The following is a 20,750-nucleotide window of genomic DNA, read 5'->3' as shown; positions in this document are numbered from 1 at the left end:
ATTACACTTTATTCTATTACGGCAAAAAAAAAAAAAAAAAAGCGCAACTTTGGAATGGTTCCATCTGTTTTCAACCTATCTCAGTCTGCGGCAGTAAATGGGATTTTCATTTTTTTTTTCATTGATCCATATTGGTCACGGCTGTAGTGCCCCCACTGGTCTGGTCTGGACCGACAGTTCCAGAACAGTCGTGACTTTCACCGTCGGCCATAAAATCAAAGACTTCCCAGTTTCCCACCTCGGCAGCCGCGTTGTGCCCTTCGCTCTTCGTCCTCCAAGTGAGCGATCTGCAACCTTCACTGCCACTAGCGCAAGTCTTTCTCTGGCCCCACCCAGCTGCTCCCCCCCCCACCCCCTCGCCTTCCCATCCCCCTGCCTCCCCTCCCCTCCCTCTTCGATGTGGTAACACTATCTCCCTCTGCTGCTGCACCACCACCACCGTCGCCAGCGGCACCACCAGAAACACGGCGTGCAGAGTGGGAGCGGCTTCAGAGGGAAATCAGGGTCAGGAGTGGGAGAGTGGAGGGGAGCGAGGAGGAGTGAGTGGGGGGGGGGGAAGGAAGCGGCGAGCCCGCCAGAGAGCGGGAGGAGAATTGATAGTGTTGTGTGATTCCGAGCGCTCGGCGGCGTTACGCAACCCACTTTCACTGTGGTGCCCTCTCACTCGGCAAACGGAATAATTACCGCAGAATTGTGTAACTGCATCACAACGCTGAGTGGCTGTGATCAGTGTGGTTTGTCATTTCAATCCTTGGATGATGCGCACAGCATCAGTTTGTGTATTTCAAGGTCCCGGGAGCGGTCGCTTTGTCCGCCGGGTCACGTTTTTTGTTTCCTCTTCACCTCCTTTGGATAATATTTGTGTTCAAAGCAGCGCTGAGCAGAGTAGTTGGGAGCTGATGGGCTCAGGCAACACAGTTTTAGCCCCTCAGGTTGTCGCGTTTCTGTGACACCCGAACCCTCCACCATTGCACAGGGTCGGATACAGCCGTGATCCGTTAGTGTTAGAAGTTGCCAGTCAACCCCCCCGTCGACAAAAAAAGTGGATTAGCCATTGTTCGTACGTTAAGAAAGTGCAGTCGTCGAAAGATTACAGCCCAGCGTTAAGCTCTTAATCCACAACTTTGTGTTTTTTTTCCCCAACGTGAAGCTTGTCTGAAGGCCAAAACAGTTGAAATTGCGGCAATATTTTATGAAGAAAAGATGTGTTTCATATCTTTTTACGAGTGTTCCCGGAGTCTTGTCCAGTAGAGGGCAGTCTGACTTCATATGCGTGCTCTCTGGTCCTCTTATTGCTCCCGGCTCAGTCCTGCTTGTAAGGACATATTACTACGTACACACTCGGCGTTTTACGTTAAGTTAATTAAAACAACAACAGAAGAACAAAACAAACGAAAAACAGCCTGATGGTTGTCGTAGGTTTTTGTGCTCACCAGTTGTGAGTTTGTATCAAACTTGGCAATGAACAAAGCCTTTGTGCGACAAATCACCTCATTTTCCCCTGAAGGTGAAAATAAGGTGAGAGTCACCAGATTTATCCAACAGTGATTGGAACGTTTCATGCTTTTGTTTCATTTTTTTTCACCTTTGAAGATTAAGTGTGTCATATTTGGAGATTTTGAAGAAGAAAAAGTGACAATAGTCATTGAATTTTTGATGGCAGCGTCTTGCATCCCCCCTGCCCTGAGCTTGCCAGGGAGCTCCGGTGGGCTGCGCAGCCAAACCTGGATACCTCATCCATCTTCTTCTTCGTTTGTTTGTTTGTTTAAATACGAGAGCATTCATCCTAAATACGAAACACTGACATTGTCCACACCAGGCTTCCTTAGAAATATGGCAGTGCAAGATGGCAGCTAACTGGGCGCAAGACCCTTATTGCAATATGAGAACCAAGGGATGGAAAACCAAAGTACTTTTACTGTAGTATACTTTTATTGCAAGTATACATTTTTATTCATATACTTATGGGCAGTATGTTAAGCTTTTACAAATATGAAAATCATGAATCAAGCCAAATATTACACACTTGACCTTTAATTGATCTTCATTTATCAAAAAATACCAACGTAATCAATCCGCAGCTCCACTGTCTCTCCTGCAGTCTTGACTTGAATGTCTCTGTTGTTTGTTACAGGTTGCGGCCCCACTCATGCTCTGAGGCCCCCTGAGGTCGTCTCTCAACAGACTGCTGCTGCATACAGCCTTACTGACTGTGGTGAGTAGTGCTCTTCACTAACATTTCTTTTCACTTTCTCATCAACCGCCGCCTTCACGTTGTCTTTCGGCCATGCGGTGATCATCGTCATCATCAGCCCGACTGTTCATCACGTTCGTCTGATGTGATGTTTACATGCACACAGGGCTGGCCTGGATCTTCGCGGCCATGTATACACAATAAATATTCCTCTGCCGGTGTCGGGTTGCTGCTTCTTTATTTGTGCAGCTGCAGGGATGTGTAAGTGTTTTTGAAGTTCATGATGAGAGCGGCGGGGCAGTGTTGAAGGTTAAGTGTGTAATGTTTGGAGATTATGAAGAAGGAACAACGATTTCAAGTGGTTACATTTTAAATTGCAGCGCTCTTTTACTCTCCCTCCACGTCCTGAGCTTGCCAGGGAGCTACAGTGGCCTGCGCACCCAAACCTGGATACCTCGTCCACCTTCTTCTTTGTTGGTTTTTCTGAAGATGCGAGCAGTCACCTCAATTATGAAATTACCGGGATTGTCCACAAGAGGCTTCCTTAGAAATATGGCGGTGCAAGATGGCAGCTAACTGGGAGCAAGACCCTTGATCTATATGTATATTTTTATATGTAAATAGAACCGTTCTAAGGCTAGGAGACCAAATGACTTGTGTTGTACTGCGATTATACACTTATTTATGTATTTATGGCCAGTATATTGACCATTTACCAATATAAAAACCATAAATCAATCCAAACATTACACACTGGACCTTTAAAATGCAGTTGCATGTTAAAACTTCAATCCTCAGCCTGGTGGTCCCACTTCCCCTCTATGTCCTGCACATGCACTTAATTGACCATAAAGTCTTTATAACATGAAAATATGTGCAGCCGTGATGGATGACTATGAATATTTGACGTGTTTACAGTTGAACTGGGTTCCTCCAGTGGAAGGAGAGTGAGTGGGCGGCCGTGCGCGGTAACCCTCCACCTCCTCACTGTTTTGGTGTTTTATTCTTGGAGAGGAAGCACTACCTGTTTACAGGGGACACATCCTTCCTCCTGGTTTCAAAGGGCTTTTGTTACACCGTTGTGTTGCGTCGACTGTCCGGTTCTCTGCGGCGCTACTGTTGATTCATCTAGTTCTGCTGTTTCTGTGAATTGTAATTTTGTTGTTCCTACTTAAAGCTGTTGTTCCCAGTTAAAAACAAAAAACAAAAAACAAAAAACTCTTTTGGACTAGAATAAAGACACAAGCAAACGTTCCATTCCGTTCATTTGCGTTTCCGGAGTTCCACTCGGCTGTTCCACAGAACTCCACCTGTAGTTTGGTCACAATGCTAATGGCGGCGCATGTAGACGCAGCGACTTGGTACTCTCAGCTTTTCGTCCTGTCGTGTGTCTACATGGTCCTGGTCGAAGACTACCAAACGAAATGTCATTGTACAATGACAGTAAAGTCTGTTTGAGGTCAGAACTGCTTTGACGCCGCAAAACAGTTGTTGTGCCGTGACCTCCTTCCCCTCTGGGTCAAGGTCAGAATGGAGGTGAATAAGGTCAAAGAAGACCTTTGAATTATTCGTTCATTTAGCTCATATAGTTTGTTTGTTTGCGCACAAAGCACTACTTAAGGTTTTTTTGGTTAGTTTGATGCTAAACAGCCACTTCGAGTCTGAGCTGTGAGGTGGGAGGTGGAAGTCGACCTTGTTGCAGGTCGCTTTGTCCTTCGATGTATTTTATTTTATTGTTTTATATTTCACGCCGACTTCCAGGAGCATCTGAAACACTCTGCTGCCTTCAGTAGGAGGTCTGCAGAGTGTTGAGTGTCTCCCGGACTGAAGAAGGTCTTTGGAGGCCATCGCTGCAGATTGTCTTTTTTTATGGATACGTATTGTTGTTTTATTAATACAGATGTGAGAAAGGAGCTCCTTGTTTTCTAGAGATGCACTTCTGCAGGTGCTTTTTTTTCTGGAACCAACTTGCTGTGCGCATGTGTGTGTGTGTGTGTTAAAAATTCTTCTTTGTGTGTGTGCACATTTTTTTTTGCTAGTGGAGTTTGTGTTATGGTTAGATGGGGTTCTGGCTCCTCCCACCTCTTCCAGCTCCTCCTCCCCACCTCCCCCAGCCCATGCTAGCTCACCTCACACCTGTCCACGCTCGCTCGCCTTAATGCTCTCAGCCGCTGATAAATTGGCTCATCCTGTTTGTCTGCGGCTCAGCTGCCACGCTGAAAATAGCCGCCCCTCGTCTGGTTGTTTGTGTGTGTGTGTGTGTGTGTGTGTGTGTGTGTGTGTGTGTGTGTGTGTGTGTGTGTGTGTGTGTGTGTGTGTGTGTGTGTGTGTCGGGGCCGGGGAGTGCGGTGGTGGTGAGCGGCGAGGGATCAGCAGTTTACTACCATCAAACAGGCGGGCGTGCTGACATGCAGGGGTTTGTAATAACGAGGACCTCCTGTGTGGAAGACCAGTGGAGGCAGGAGGACTTCGGCTTCAAGTGCAGCCCCAGACTGACACACGAGTGTTCCTCAGTCTGCAGGTTCCTCGAGCTCAGGCCCACCCGGGGCCCTCAGATGAAGAACTTGGTTGTCACCTTGTTTGTCAGGCTAGAACCGGTTTCAAAATTGGCATCGGACATCAAAACATTCTGAATGGTACCCAGCCCTACCTGGTTGTTGTGCACGAGGGACTCTTTCCCATTACTGGACAGCACTGCAGGCTGCACGCTGATTGTGCGTTGTCGAGTTGTGTGGTCAGTGTGTTTGGCTGCAGGCAATCAGAAGTTCAGCGAAAGGTCCAGTGTGTAAAATTTAATTTAGGATTCCTTTATTGGTAAAAGCTTCATGTACTGCCCTTAAATAAAGACATGAATAAAAGTGTATTCTCACAACACAATAAAAGTCATTTGATTTTCCTACCCTTAGAGCGGTTCTTATTCATCTACAAGCATATCCATAGATCAATGGTGTTGCACCCAGTTAGCTGCCATCTTGCACCGCCGTATTTCTGAGGAAGCCTGGAAGAAGAAGAAGAAGAAGAAGAAGAAGAAGGTGGATGAGGTATCCAGGATTATCTGCGGAGGCCGTCGTAGTTGACTGGCAGGCTCAGGACAGGGAGGGTGAGTGATAGAGCGCTGTTTCTTTTGCATACTGGACCTTTAACATCAAGACAACAAACCCAACCTCCTTCTCAGCGCTGTCCCTCTGTCCCTCTGCCACAGAGCGCAGAGGTTGTAGAAGTGATGCTGGTTCTCAGAACCGTTTCACCGACCCGCTGCCGGGAGCAGGTTCAACCGGGGCGGAGCCAGGCTCATCCACACAATCTGTTGCTCCCCGATGAGGCGGCGCTGATTTCATGATCTCGTCGCTCTTCGGGCACCGACGGCCAGCGTTGAACCAATCGGAATTGTAACCAGGAAATCCCCGATATTAGCCAATGGGAGGCCACAACGATGAAGCAGTGGTGATTTTACCAAAGTGTTCTGACTGGATTTTATCAGAAGTGAAAGCAGAGTTTCTCAGGACATAAGGTTCTGGGCTGTAGGAGCTAATACTTATTTTGTCTAGCATCATGTAGATGCATCGTGTGTGTTTTCGTGTCTGTGCGTGTGTGTGTGTGTGTGTGTGTGTGTGTGTGTGTGTGTGTGTGTGTGTGTGTGTGTGTGTGTGAGGATGTGGTGGCTGGCCGGCTTCCAGTGCAGGAGAACACAAGAAATAGAAGCTGTGTCGTTCCTCCTCAGCTCTGCCGGGCCTGTTTGGTGCTACTTTCTGAAAATGATTGAATATTTTGGTAATCGAATGATCTGTGGAATACTGCATCGATTCATCGAGGAACTGACAGTGGGTTCCACCTGCAGCGAGTGAGGCCGCCGCCACTGCTGCTGCTGTCGTGGCGCTTCAGCTCTCCAGTGTCCGGATGCTGAGATCAGAGAACCTGAAACCCGCAAGGCTGAGCCGCTCTCGTCGCAGCTGAGGAGGAAGTCGAGAGTAAACGAGACGCAGGAAGATCAGTGTGGAGCTGCCATCCTGCAGTGACCCTGCGGTGACTTTCACAGCCACGTTTGACTTCAGTCAGCGCGGTGAATGTCTGCAGTTTTCGTCAGAGGTCAACGAGAGGCTCCTCCCGTTAGTGAAGAGACAAGTTGGTGTTTTTTCCCCCTGGAGCTGTAGATCATGGGGTCGACCGGTTCCGTGGATCTTATGATGTTTGCTCTGCACGAAATTCAGTATTTAAAGGTTTAAACATGTAGAGGAAGTAGTTCGTCACCTCCAGGTGGCGTCAGTGAGCCTCGGCCGTGGTGGACAGCGGCGAGCACCAGGATGACAGTTGAGAGTTGCACGACATCTTTGTCAGGGAGGTTGTCGGCTAGCGTCGAGCATCCATTGCACCTGGGAAAAACGTTCCAATTCTCCTGGAATCGTTCAAATGTTAAAATTTCAATTTGTCGTTTCGAAACCTTTTTTTGATCAAAATCCAAGAACCGATGGGAACCGGAACTGAAATGAGGAAGTTGGAATCAGAACTGGACTTGTTTGAATTCAAATAATGCCCAACCCTGTTGGCGGCGTGTTGCTGGGGGTGTTTAACTGCGGCTAGAATTCATGTTATTATTATTATTATTATTATTATTATTATTATTATTATTATTATTATTATTATTATTTTATTTATTTATTTATTTATTTTAATCATTTTTTGCTTCATTTTATTCAGCAGCTTATCCTCAGTGCGAGTTACCTCAGTGGTCTCAGGCGGTGACCCGGAGTTCCCTTCGGATGGAGCTGGAAGTTGCTATTTTTGTGGTTTTTGTGATTCAACACAAAGCAGTATACACGCGTGATAGGGATGCAACAATATTTGGTATTTTACCGAACTGTTCGGTATGCCCTGTTCGGTTCCGTACACAACGGCAAACAACGGTATTTGGTACGTTTCAGCGAGTCACAAAACTTTATTGAAACGCGCATGCTGTGCAAGTAGATTCACGCAAGAGCAGAGACTGGCGGTTTGAACTTTCTGGCGACCCACAGTTAGCAATAATTTGACTCATCCGCGTCAATTCTGTGTCCCAGTTTGCACTCAGACGTTGTTCTGAGAAATGCGATTTATAAACTATAAACTTTGGGGTTTTTCCCGTCAGTGAAGTTTTTCCATTAGAAAGGTTTTTTTCCCCCCCTGTTTTCCACAGCAGCTTCAGAGCTTTTACACACTTCCAGGTGACAATATGCTGAGCAGCGTGTTGCCCCACCCCTCTGTCAATCAGAGAAGAGCAGCACGGGAACAGGTTTAGCGGGCAATCTTTGTTTGGGCTGCTGCTATTTGATAAAACATATTAGGAATTTTTGGGGGAATTTGTTTGTATAATTTTTTTCTGTGTGAACGGCCAACATTCTCGTGTTGACAGAGCGGACGTTGTTTGGGGATACTGATTTTTTTTTTTTTTTTCGTAAGATGAGGGGGGCGGAGCCTGTGACACCTCCTGATGCAATTCCACAGATTGGCCGGTGAGATTCCTATTACGGCCGCCGCTTTCAATTTCACTCTTTGTGTCTCTCAGTGCGGCTGGTCGCATTACAGAGAGCTGCTGCACAGGGAGGGAGGGGGAGGGGAGGAGGAGGAGATGGGGGCGGGGGGGGTGGAGAGACGCAGACAGAGATTCCCTCCTGCTCGCCCATCCCCCACTCGGCTCCCTCCCTCCCTCTCCCCTCCCTCTCGCTCGCTCACACTGTCAACACAAGATGAGGCTGCTCCCAGACGGCCCCACAGCGCCGCTGCGGTGCGGTGGCGACCGTGAGAACTGCGGCCGCTCTGTTTACAAACTGGCGGCTTCCCCCGGGGCAGCGGCGGCTGTCAGCTGGGATTTGAGTCGAGGGTCTCGGCCGTCAGTGACTCAACAGTCTGCAGGTTCCAGCAGCAGCAGCAGCTGCTTCCACTGTGTCCCGCTGGAAGGGTGCATTGATTGGAACACTTTTTTAACCACCAGCAGCCTTTTTATGAATATCATTGTTTTTACTATTATATTGTTATTTTGTTTTATTTATTTATTTATTTATTTACTTTTTTTTTTTTTTTTTTTTTTTACCTTTTTCAGCATAGGAAACTTGCTGCTGTCCAGTGTTGTTCAGACCAGACTACAGACCACCAGATGCATTGTTCTCTGGGTTAATGGTGCTCAGGGCCACGTTTGTGTCTTTTCACTCAACAAGAAAGAGGATTTTATCTTTCAACTTGCAACGTTATTTATAGTTTTGATTAAATCAAATTTAACTCACAGCCTTATTTATAATTTCCATAGGTTCCTGTGCATTGACGTATCAGCAGCTCCGCCTCCTCCCCTGCCATCCTGATGACTGAGGTGTTTATTGGCTTGTGTTTGATTTCCTTATTTGTATTAAATATTTTAGTTTCCTATTTGGAGGCAACTACTTACCGAGGATTGGTCCAATCTGGAAAGAAGGAGTGGCCAGTGAGTGCATGGGTGCCGGTGTTTCATAGGTGGGAGATGTAGTGACCAATGCTAACTCAGCCCATCCTGCTCGTCTGACATGTTTGGACTCGATGCAAGTGAAAACCTCCACGTGTGTAGTTTTGTGTGTGTGTGTGTGTGTGTTGCCGCAGAAACCCGTTCCCCCGGTTCCTATAAATGGTTCCAATCTGCTTTAATTACTTCTGTATTGTCACACTGGATGGCAGGAAATGATCTCGCTGTGAAACATTTTTGCCGACATCGACACAAAGTCTTGATTCGGAGCAACGCGGCGGGTCAAAGGTCAGGCCCATTGTTGTGCTGTGCAAATTTAAACATCCAACTTCCTGCCCCGGCAAGGTCGTTGTCCATTTTTCAAAACGGACAGGTTGTGTAGTTTTTAATGAATGGAATTGCTAACTTGCAAAACCCGAAGGTTTCACCGTCAACATTTATTTCATTTTATTCCATTGGTTTGTCATTTATCACGTTGAGCTTAAATTGTTGGATTCTTGGTGTAACAATGAAAAAAAACCCCAAAAAAACGCAACACATGGGTTGTTGGAGTTTTTTGTTGTGTGTTTATTTTTTATTTTTTTTATAATTTTTACGACAGTCCAGCTGAGTCCCCACTGACACCTAGTGGTAGAGGCTGGTATCGGGTGTCGCAGTCCTGGAACGTTGTTCTCGCACCACCCAGTGGTGTCAGCGGGGGGGCGGTGCTGACACTGCACAGTAGCCAATCAGAGTATTTTGGCTTCTCGCCAACTTCCTGTCCGTCCGACTGACTGCTGTTCCTCAACCTGCACTTTGCTTTGTTTTAATCGCAAACATTCCAGCAGCGAAAAAAACTCTGTGAGGAGGAGGTGCAGGAGGAGGAGGTGGAGGGGGGGGGGGGGGGTGCAGGAGGAGGAGGGAGAGGAGGAGGAGGAGGAGGAGCTTCCTGGAGGTGTTTAGACAATAACAGGGCCACACGTTCTCAGATCACACTGAACCAACAATACAACTTCCTGATGCCTTGTTGCCCTTTGTGTGGACTCCCAGCAAATTCTGCCACCTGCTGGCTGCGGTTCAAACACAACAATCAATCTTCCTCCCTGACAGTTTGCGTCACCACTGTTCCTAACAGCCGTTCAAGCCCATCTCCGACTGACTCCGCTCACATTCTGGGGAGCCTGTCTGACTGTTTTTTTTACTGTTGATCAGCAGCTACTGGTGTGTTTCTCCACTCACCCCCCCCCCCCCTCCTTCTGCTCTTCCAGGCTAGGTGTGTGTGTGCTGACCTCATGGTGTAACGGGAACAAAGATGAGCATTAGCAGTGATGAGGTCAATTTCCTGGTCTACAGATACCTACAGGAGTCAGGTACACACACACACACACACACACACACACACACACACACACACACACACACACACACACACACACACACACACCACCCAGCCCCCTCATTCATCCCATTTCTTGCTGCTAAAGTAACAATGGCCATTTTGGTTTCTTATCATTATTTCCTATAATAATAGGTTATTATTGCACACAATAAATCAACCACTTACATTTCACTACAGGTGTAATAAAATGCTCATGTGTAAACACTATTACAACACAACACATTTTTTGACAATGTTTCAGTTATGTAAATAATTTGTATATATATTTTATTTTCTTTATTTCTTTTTAAGTACTCTTTGCACTGTAAATACTGCTATAATTATGCAAATTTCCCCAATGTTATTATTATTATTTTTGGCTTAATTATTATCAAGCCGAGCCATGGTTGTTCTTCTTTAGTTTACAGTTTGCCGGTTTAATTCTATCTCTTTAAAAAGAAAAAAGAAAAGCATCCCTCTGCTGGTTCTGTGTCGTCTTGACGGTGTGTCGTGATGAACAGACGCGTGGCTCAGAGTGCCTCCACAGTGGAGCCGCAGCCATAGATGGTGTTGTTTGATGTTGGAGGAGGACAGGGAGCGCTGCTTAAAGCCCAGAGCTGCACCTCGGGACTCATTAGCGCTCGGCAGGATTCAATTAAAAGTGGACTTGTTGCGACGGCCGGCTGAAGTGTGTTGCTGTTGTCGTCATCACAGGGTTCTCCCATTCGGCCTTCACCTTCGGCATAGAGAGTCACATCAGCCAGTCCAACATCAATGGAGCTCTGGTTCCCCCTGCTGCCCTCATCAGCATCATCCAGAAGGGCCTGCAGTACGTGGAGGCCGAAGTCAGCATCAACGAGGTCAGTGACCTTTGACCTTCAAACCTCGAACTCGGCTCCGGTCTCCAGTGTATTTCTCCAGTGTGTTGGGCAGCTACGTGTCGCAGAGCTGCTCTTAGAAAGACACCAAAAGACGGCAGATGAAATGCAGGAACTAACTGCTAGCGTAGCTGCTGCTAAAGAGGTGAGCGACGGCGCCAAGAGAGCTGCTGTTTGGTCAGAGCCAGGCGGCTGCATGAATATAAGAGCGTTTGGAAAAAAGAGTTTGAAGTTTGAACTCTGACTGAAGTCACCACAAGGTCTAAAACCTCAGACTCTTCCTCCACCTTTTCCTTCTCTTCCTCCTCCTCTTCCTCCTTTTTCGTCTCCCTCTTCCTACCCCTCCCCCTCATCCTCTTCCTCCTCCTCTTTTCCTCTTTCTCCTCCTGCTCCTCTTTCTGCTCCCCTCCTCCTGCTCTTCCTCCTCATCTTCTTCCTCTTTCCCTCCTCCTCTTTTCCTTTTCCTCTTCCTCCTCCTAACCCTCTCCTCCTCTTTGATTTTCCTCCCGACACCTCCATCCTAACCGTCCGTCTGTCCGTCCAGGATGGGACGCTGTTCGACGGCCGGCCCATCGAGTCCCTGTCGCTCATCGACGCCGTGATGCCCGACGTGGTCCAGACCAGGCAGCAGGCCTACCGGGACAAGATGGCCCAGCAGCAGGCCGCCGCCTCGGCGCCGGCTCCGGCCAGCGGGGGCGCCATCGCCAGCAACGCCAAGAACGGAGAGAACACGGCCAACGGGGAGGAGAATGGAGCCCACGCCTTAGCTAGTGAGTCGCCGTGTGCCGCGATGCTTGTCTGGGCCAGTCATGTGACATGTCTCACTGTTGTTGTTGTTGTTGTTGTTTTCCCTCCTCTCGCCCCTCCCCCCCTGCCCCCTCCAGACAACCACGCCGACCTGATGGAGGTGGACGGAGACGTGGAGATCCCTCAGAACAAAGCCATGGTGCTGAGGGGCCACGAGTCCGAGGTCTTCATCTGTGCCTGGAACCCCGTTAGCGACCTGCTGGCCTCGGGGTGAGTGCGCCTCACTTCCTGTCCACCTTGCTTCCTGTCTGTCTCACCTGCTGTCGCCGCAAGACACAAATCTCCCAGAAAAGAAACGCTCATGGTTTACGCCTGCGTGTGCAGGTCGGGCGACTCGACGGCTCGTATCTGGAACCTGAGTGAGAACAGCACCAGCAGCTCCACGCAGCTGGTCCTCAGACACTGCATACGGGAAGGAGGACAGGACGTCCCCAGCAACAAAGATGTCACCTCACTAGACTGGAATGTAAGAGAGCGAGAGAGACGCACGCACACACACACACACACACACACACACGCTTAAACACAGTCACACACACACACACACACACACACACACACACACACACACACGCTTAAACACAGTCACACACACACACACACACACACACACACACACACACGCGCTTAAACACACAAACACACACACACACACACACGCTTAAACACAGTCAGACACACACACACACGCTTAAACACACACACACACACACACACACGCTTAAACACAGTCACACACACACACACACACACACACACACACACACACACACACACGCTTAAACACAGTCACACACCAGTCACCCTGAAGGTTGAATCACCTTCATCAAACACGTGGAGCTCAGCGGGCAGCAGAGAAATTTTCAAGAGGAAACGTGTTGCCGTGTTCTTTTTAGTGTGTGTGTGTGTGTGTGTGTGTGTATCTGAGTGTGTGTGTGTGTGTTTGTGTTTGTGTTTCTTCTGTGGGCGGATCTCCCCCCCCTTCAGTTTTACCAAAAACTTAGTGACGCTGAGCCGAGAGCCAAAAGACAAGTCTTTCCTGGAAAGCCTCGACAGTCAGGATCCGTCACTGATGAATAATCAGGTTCCTCCTGGACTCTGTTAGAAGACACGCACACACACACGCACGCACACGTACACACACTTGTCCGCTGACACTCCCTGTCTCTCCCTGTCTTGCAGAGCGAGGGCACGCTGCTAGCGACGGGCTCCTACGACGGCTTTGCCAGAATATGGACGAAAGACGGTGAGAAGCTGCTGTGATCCAGAATCAAACACTTTTTATAACGATGATAATAATAATAATGATCGTTATTGTTGTCATTAATATTAATAATAAACTCTCAGTTAAAGCTAGTTTCTAGTGCAATGCTGCCACCTACAGGCAAATTGTCATACTGGCTGGAAGCCTTTTGTTGTTGTTTTTTTTAACTTGGTCCACTTTGTGGCGTCTAACTGGATTGAACTGGTTGTGTTTGTTGATTGTGTGTCTCTGCAGGGAACCTGGCCAGCACGCTGGGTCAACACAAAGGTCCCATCTTTGCCCTAAAGTGGAATAAAAAGGGCAACTTCATCCTCAGTGCTGGCGTAGACAAGGTACAGCAGCAGGACTCAGAACAGCTGTCTCTCATGATGCTTCATTTTTTTAAAGGAAAAAAAAATCTGTTTAAATTCTGAATCTCGCCTCTTGTGTGTGCTTGTGTGTGTGTGTCTTCTCCCGAGTAGACAACAATCATCTGGGACGCCCACACAGGAGAAGCCAAGCAGCAGTTTCCCTTCCACTCAGGTGGGCGTCGCTTCATCTTTCTCCTCACTGGTCCAGTTCCAGGTCACCTGACTGCCTCACTGACTGTGTGTGTGTGTGTGTGTGTGTGTGTGTGTGTGTCCTCCCTGCAGCTCCAGCCCTGGATGTAGACTGGCAGAGCAACAACACCTTCGCCTCCTGCAGCACAGACATGTGCATCCACGTCTGTAAGCTGGGACAGGACCGGCCCATCAAGACATTCCAGGGACACACGGTGAGTTATTTTTATTTTTATTTTTTACATTTTGATGGCGTACAAATGCCATGAACAGTAAGGATGAAAACAGTTCACCTCTTTTGGATCCACTGCGCCCCTAAGAGTTCCAGCTGTGTCAGCAAGATAGGTCCTATTTTTCCGTTGCTGCTTCTCGACGCCGGCAGGGCTGTTCTGATTTTTTTTTCTGTCTATAAAAACTACACAAGAGGAGCAGGGGACAGATTGAAAGTGAAACTGCAAGTCTGAAGGAAAAGTTTCCTTTCTTCTCCAGAATTCACCACGATTGTCGTCTCCAGATAGCAAAATCATCTCAGAGCATCAAGCAGCTTGGTTTGACGCCATCATAGAGGCGGAAAAAAGCTTCCTGTGAAACCTGGTGGCTCACTCACTCACCCACCCTCTCTCTTTCCCTTTCTCTCTCTCTCTCCCTCTCTCTCTCTTTCTCTAGAATGAAGTGAATGCAATCAAGTGGGACCCCACCGGGAACCTTCTCGCTTCCTGTTCGGATGACATGACGCTGAAGGTGAGCCAGCGCTCTGAGTGGCTAACGCGGTCGGCTAGCTGCGAGGTTTTTCGGGTCGTGCCCGGCCGTGAAGTTTGGTGCTGCAGGAGGCTTCACTTCCCGTCCGACAACCTGCAGCTGCTCAGCCAAACCTCCCCCTGCTGAGCTGAGCTGAGCTGAACTGAACTGAGTTCCTTCTGCTGGTCCTTCCAGATCTGGAGCATGAAGCAGGACTCGTGCGTCCACGACCTGCAGGCCCACAGTAAAGAAATCTACACCATCAAGTGGAGCCCCACCGGGCCTGGAACCAACAACCCAAGCGCTAACCTGATGCTAGCCAGGTGAGAACGCCGCCCTCCTCCTCCTCCTCCTCTTTCTCCTCCCTCTCCTCTTCTTGACAGCTTCGACGCCTCAGTTTCCTCACCCCCTCTCGTCTGTCCGTCCGTCCCTCAGCGCCTCATTCGACTCCACGGTGCGTCTCTGGGACGTGGAACGAGGGATCTGCATCCACACGCTGACCAAACACCAGGAGCCCGTCTACAGCGTGGCCTTCAGCCCCGACGGCCGACACCTGGCCAGCGGCTCCTTCGACAAATGCGTCCACATCTGGAACACGCAGGTGAGAGGAACAGAGAAACACACACACACACACTAGACACACACTAGACACAAACGCATTTTGGTTGGTCAGTGTTTGAACACACACGTGGGACCTGTTCCAACAAACTCCAAGCAACAAAGTTGAACCTCTGAGTTGACATAATCCTGGGTGTTGAAACTCACTTTCTGGTCGGATGAATCAAACCTGGGTTTGTTCACTCCAAGTCCTTCCAGGCCATCAGCTTTCATCATATCGGAGGTTCATATAGTTTTTTACTCCGTCTCTTTGGCCCTGTTCCCACGTAGTCACTTCAAGTGGCTTTTGTGATCTGATCAGCAAAAACAAACAACTCATTTTTGTTGGACTCTTTTATTAGGATGCTAATACATTTTATTACGCATTAGCGTATTTTGTCGGCGGAGCATCGGTCGCAGTATCCCACATAAGAGATTAAATGTGCGACGTTGCATTCGAAAATTTGACAGCGACTGTTGTCCAAAAATGTAACGCTCACTATTCTGCCCCACCCGCTGTGACTCCTCGTTCGGATCCATCTTGACCATTCCGTTCGGGTGCCGCGGCTATCAGGGCAGAGCAGGGACAAAAGCTGCAGCCCTCCTTGTATTCCGTCTGTTTTTCCTCTTTAGTCGGTGCTCGAGAGGCATCAGCCGGCTTTGTCCACGACGTTCGATAAATGTGGACGAGCTCAAGGAGAAAAAAAACGAGTGACTCAAACACGTTGAACAACTTGGTTTACCCGAAATAGTCTGTATTGAGTTGATATCGTCCGCAGACAGCAAGTTCATCCTTATTCTTTTCCCAGTAAACCAGACACAGTTTTGTGCTTTACTGCCCCCAGCGGTAAAAAAAAAAACAACAAGCACAAAAATCTTTTCAAACGGAAAATTCTGCATGTGTTGCATTTGCATTTGTAGTGATCTGATCAAAAGTGGTGTGTCTTAGATGCACGTCAATGCCAGGTGGGCACAGATGTGGTCAGAGCTGTCCACTTGTGATCGGATCACAAAAACCACTTGAAAGTGACCACGTGGGAGCAGGGCCTTTGTGAAACAGGAAACACAGACTTTCCCTCGTTTCTGGGGTTACAAACTCCAGAAAACCTGTTTTGTGAATTTGGCTCCTGGGAGAGTGAAGAAAAGAGACAAGACGTTTCTTTTTTTCAGTTTTGTGTTTTACGATCCTGAGTGCAGGAAGAAGCGGCTATTGAAAATAAATGGATTGATGGGATTTTACGATAAACGGTGCCCCCAAGTGGCCAGTCAGACTAATTGCCGCACTGCAAGACAAACAGTTAATCTTCAGACCTATTTGAAGGCTTGACTGATGTTTTTTCTGTGTGTGTGTGTGTGTGTGTGTGTGTGTGTGTGTGTGTGTGTGTGTGTGTGTGTGTGTGTGTGTGTGTGTGTGTGTGTGTGCGCGCGCAGACGGGGGCTCTGGTTCACAGCTACAGAGGGACGGGGGGAATCTTCGAGGTCTGCTGGAACGCAGCGGGAGACAAAGTGGGAGCCAGCGCGTCAGACGGATCGGTGAGTTCTGTTCTCCGCCTTCGCCATCTGCTTCCTTTTTGTCGTCCGCTGACTTCCTGTCATCCTCCTCCTCCTCTTCTCTGTGTGTGTGCGTTCCAGGTGTGTGTATTAGACCTGCGGAAATAGTGCTGCTGTGTGTTGGAAAGCCATGGACCGACCATGAATGTGTACATAGCCAAAATGACTGTCCCTGCCTGCCCTGCGTACTGCTCGCGCTCAAGACTCTGGCCCCGCCCCACTCACAGACAGACAGACAGACAGACAGACAGGACGCAGGAAGTGGGAACAGGATGAAAGCACCAGACACAGCAGGTCCAGACACGGGGCTAAACGGACGGATGGAGGGACGAGAGCGGTCCCTCAATCTGTGTGGACTCTACCAGAGATGCAGTTGGGACACGGTGGAAAGTTGAAATTTAAAAAAAAGAAGCAGAAGAAAAACTGATAGAAGAAGAAGAAAAAAAAGTTCCAGATCTGTATATGTACCAAAATTTGGAAGCTATTTTGCTTTTTTTTTATCTTAAACATGGTCATTGTCATCAAAATGGAGAAAAAAAGAAAAAAAAAAAAACAACGATAAAAGTGTGGATCTTTGTTACTAGTCGGATCTCATCGTGCAGACATATCAAGTTCACCATGAAAAAATAGGATGGCACTTAGTTTTTCTTTTCTTTTCAAACGTTCGGATCTCTTGGTTTCAACATTTTATTTTTTTTGTTTTTCCTTTTAAATATATCTTCTAATGTTGGGCGGGAGGCGGCAGGTCGTTTGGAAACGGTGACCTGAAGGCGTCTCCCTGCAGTCAGCGGCCGGTCACATGGTTCAACCTCTCATGCAGTAGTTCACACCCTTGGCATCCCCTTCACCTGATCTGGAAGTATCCTCCTTCTCCGGAATGCTCCCGAGGTTTCGGTAAAAGTCGCAGATCCAGGCTCAGACTACTTCCTGGATCCAGCCAGCAGGATTCCGAGGCAAAGCTTTGGCTTTCCGAATCCGGCCGCTTGATTTCCTGGAAATTAAAAGTTAGTCTTTCAAACTCAAAAGAAAAATGTTTAAAGCAATATCTGGACATTGTCATTACTCAGTGTGTCACAAGGAGGCGGCAGCGGCGGCCGGCAGGTTAAAGGAAGCACAGAGAAGCTCCGCACTCAAAGTATCCGATGTCTTTCAGCCACGGCAGGTCTGATTTCTGCTTTCTTCGCCTCCAAAAGTCTCATTTTGTTTACTGAGAAATTCAACATTTTCTACTGTTCTAAGGAGTCGTTTTAAGAAATTGAACAATATTAAGACAGTATTTTTTTGTAGTTTCTTTCTTGGAAGTATAATTATCATGACCACCTTCATAACAGCCTCTGAAGCAAATCATCGCCGTTGGTAAAATGTGGACGATGTTGCAGTTGACGGCACAAAACAAATGTCAACAAATGTTTCCAAAAGTTACAAAAGGACATTTTGAAATTGACAATTTTTTTTTTTTTTAGTTTTTTAAAATTTCTCTCGAAAAACTGATTTTAATCCTTTTTGGTTGAAAATACAGTAAAATGTGTAATCATTGTGAAGTGTAGCATCGAAACGGACACTTTTTAAATCTTTTATTTATAATCACAATCACACGATCATCAATTTGTAATGCTCTTTTTTAAAAAATGAGGCTCTATCTGCCGGTCGTATTTTATTTTGAGCGAAGACGTTGAGCCTGGGGGAAAGACAATTAGTACAGTATAATTGTTTTTCCAGCTGTAAATGATGAAGAATCAGGTTTTTATTGAACACAACGAATTATGACACGTTCAGGAAGTCTCTAAAGATGAACGGCATCTGTGCTCGGCTCGTTTTGTCTAGTTAAAACTGCCTTTAACTGCCGCCGCCGCCGCGGCCACAGAACATCATTCACATCGATCCGCAGCGTCTCACCGGGGGTTCGTTTTATTTTTTTTATTTTTTTTGGTTTGTTTTCATTTTTTTCAGGCCGCATCACACCGATCTGTTCTCATTCTCAAGTCAGATCAGTGAGACAAAAGTCCAGAATAAAATATATTTTGATAAGAGCTCTGTGTTTTTATTTGTGTGCGTGTGCGTGTTGAACAGGGATGGGCAAGTTTTTTTGACTGGTGGGCCACAGTGGATTCAGGAGCAGGAGCAGATGGATGGAGGGTTTTGGTGACCCACCTCATACGAAGAAAGAATGTCATGCAATATATATAAAACGTGCTTTTAAAGTAAACTGAAAATGTACAAAAGCGTTGGAACAAAGTATGTGTCTTTGAAGCCCCATGGTATTTTGCTCTTTATTGAAATGACTCTCAAAAGACTGAACAATGGTTGAAATGCAGCTATTCTATGATTTACTAACTATTCATATAATTTGTTATGGTTCAGTGGGTGGATTAAAAAGATTGACGGCCGTATATGAGCCCCAGGCCATAATTTGCCCATGCCTGGTGTAGAATGTATTTCAGGTGGTGAGCGAGGGCAATTATTCATTTAGTTAATACTGTGGCCTAAGAAGGTACTTTCATTATTTTAATTTCTTCCGTGGAATTCAGGGTGGGTTGGAAATGTGGATTAATGGCCTGTTTCAGAGAGGCAGAAACAAACTGTAGTTAATGTGGACTGTCATTTGGGGAATTGCTCAACACCACTTCATTTGGATTGAATGACCTCAAAGCAGCTGAGGGGGGAAACTGCATCTCAGGCAAAGCTAAACTTTACTTCGACTGTTTCAATGCCTGGTTGAGTTTGGGGTTAGCGTGGATTACAGTTTTCTATTATTATTTTTTTTTTCTCCATCAACTGGATGTATTGATGGTCTTCACTGAGGTTGGTACAGTGGATCCTGAGAGAAGAACTTTTGAAAGATTTGAAACCCTGAAGGGTTTGGCTGGACTTCACGTGTCTTTATGGATGCACCCGCAAGCACCCGCAACACACCGTCACTATTCATTATCTACCGTTTGCTGTTGCACTGTCCTCCAGGTTGCCAATATGAAGTGCAGACGTGCACCGTCCTTCAGAAGAAGACAAGTGCGCCATCTCCAGGCTGGCAATATGAAATGCAAATTCGCCATGTACAGTAAGTGCACACACGGCTTTGCGGCTCGCATGAATGTAAGATTTTTTATTTTATTTTTTTTAAACTAATGAAAAAAATAAAACGTTTTTTGGGGGGTTGGGGTGTGGGATGGGTAGCGCGGGTTGCATTTAAATTTTAGGCCTAGATTTTTGGTTTTAATATTTAATTGGACAAGGAAATTGCTCTGCTGTGAATTTTTTCAGCGTTGGTTTGTTTATTTATTTTTTTTTATAGCATTTTAAAAAAAATCCATATGTCAGGTGTGGTTTCATCATTTATAGGTAAAATTCAATTGTTTCTCATGAAAGTGTGTTGAGAAGGAGAAAGTTTTCATTGTCAGTAGACTTTGTGTTATTCAGTAAAAAAAAAAAAGAAAAAAAGATCAGCTTAAAAAACCTGCAGGTCACTGTAGTCGGAGAGGCAATGGGGAAAAAAAACTGGGAGCACCAGTGGAAAGAATGCATAACTGTCACAATGTTGTAAAACAAAAACAAATTTTGTGTAGCATCTGAAAAAGCAGTGTGGAGAGGTTGGCCGCCACAGAGCTCCTGCTCAGATCGAGGACTTGCTTTTTCAGACCGAAGCTGTGTGACAGCAGATAATGAGCCACGTCGGCCAGCGTCTGCAGGCCACGGACGTGGCCAGGGTTACGTCCGTGGAAGTAGGAAGGACCCTTCCTACTTAATTTCTGGGGGCACAGGAGGTGCCCTTGGTCCGCCCTTGGACGCTGAAAATGGACCATGGTCCACTGTTGTGGATCCATTTATCAAAAAATAAAAGAAACATCAAAAAACGTAAAATCAGTTTCTTTTCGACCAAAAAATAATGAAATACAATGAAATCATTTTATTTATTTATTTTTTTTAACTTAACTTAACACTTAGCCCAGCGCTCAATAAAACCTCACCCCTGCAGCGCTTCCGCCCAGGAGCAGCGGAGCCGACCGGGACCAAAGACGGATGCAGGTGAGGTGTGTGTGAGTAGCATGGTGTCTAGTGCTGTGTCTCAATTCAGGTTCTGCACCGTTGAGACTGAGTGTCCTCCGTGTGAAGGAAGCGTTCTTAGAGTTCCCAGCCTAGAAGGACGGACCAAACCCCGCCTCCCCGTTAACCACTCGGGACGGTCTAGCCTTCGGCGTATTTCCTCGTTTCGTCACCGCCGTTCCCTCCGGCTGGCCAACCCCGGAAGTGACGTTTTTATAGTATCAAGCTAACCATTGGTTCGCCATCTAACGATGCCGTTGGATGATCAAATAAATAAAAACCCGATGTTAAAACTGAATATTTTATGTGAAATTTAATACTTAA

The 20,750-nt window shown here is 47.0% G+C and overlaps 2 protein-coding genes across 4 annotated transcripts in view; one reads left to right on the top strand and one right to left on the bottom strand.

The window, feature by feature from the left end:
* Window positions 1-17,842, top strand: part of tbl1xr1a (TBL1X/Y related 1a) — a 32,440-nt gene extending 14,598 nt beyond the window's left edge. The window contains exons 2-16 of one of the 3 annotated variants that reach the window (XM_076011567.1): window positions 2,135-2,215; window positions 9,905-10,006; window positions 10,729-10,874; window positions 11,437-11,662; window positions 11,777-11,909; window positions 12,024-12,165; window positions 12,882-12,945; window positions 13,198-13,295; window positions 13,425-13,485; window positions 13,596-13,717; window positions 14,169-14,243; window positions 14,436-14,563; window positions 14,676-14,841; window positions 16,269-16,370; window positions 16,470-17,842. In XM_076011567.1, coding sequence (XP_075867682.1) covers window positions 9,949-10,006; window positions 10,729-10,874; window positions 11,437-11,662; window positions 11,777-11,909; window positions 12,024-12,165; window positions 12,882-12,945; window positions 13,198-13,295; window positions 13,425-13,485; window positions 13,596-13,717; window positions 14,169-14,243; window positions 14,436-14,563; window positions 14,676-14,841; window positions 16,269-16,370; window positions 16,470-16,496 — 1,548 coding nt within the window. In that variant the 5' untranslated portion in view covers window positions 2,135-2,215; window positions 9,905-9,948 and the 3' untranslated portion in view covers window positions 16,497-17,842. Of the gene's footprint in view, window positions 1-2,134; window positions 2,216-9,904; window positions 10,007-10,728; window positions 10,875-11,436; window positions 11,910-12,023; window positions 12,166-12,881; window positions 12,946-13,197; window positions 13,296-13,424; window positions 13,486-13,595; window positions 13,718-14,168; window positions 14,244-14,435; window positions 14,564-14,675; window positions 14,842-16,268; window positions 16,371-16,469 lie in introns of all 3 variants that reach the window. The other 2 variants (XM_076050622.1, XM_076051432.1) reach the window with 2 other exon arrangements.
* LOC142884522 (4-trimethylaminobutyraldehyde dehydrogenase-like) overlaps window positions 1-20,750 on the bottom strand; it is a 273,088-nt gene that overhangs the window by 194,286 nt on the left and 58,052 nt on the right. The window lies entirely within an intron of this gene.

Source organism: Nelusetta ayraudi, unplaced genomic scaffold (genome assembly GCF_046127955.1).
Source record: "Nelusetta ayraudi isolate G7.1 ecotype Tasmania unplaced genomic scaffold, CSIRO-AGI_Nayr_v1 ptg000001l, whole genome shotgun sequence".
NCBI lineage: Eukaryota > Metazoa > Chordata > Actinopteri > Tetraodontiformes > Monacanthidae > Nelusetta > Nelusetta ayraudi.
This window is presented reverse-complemented; position numbering and strand designations above follow the sequence as displayed.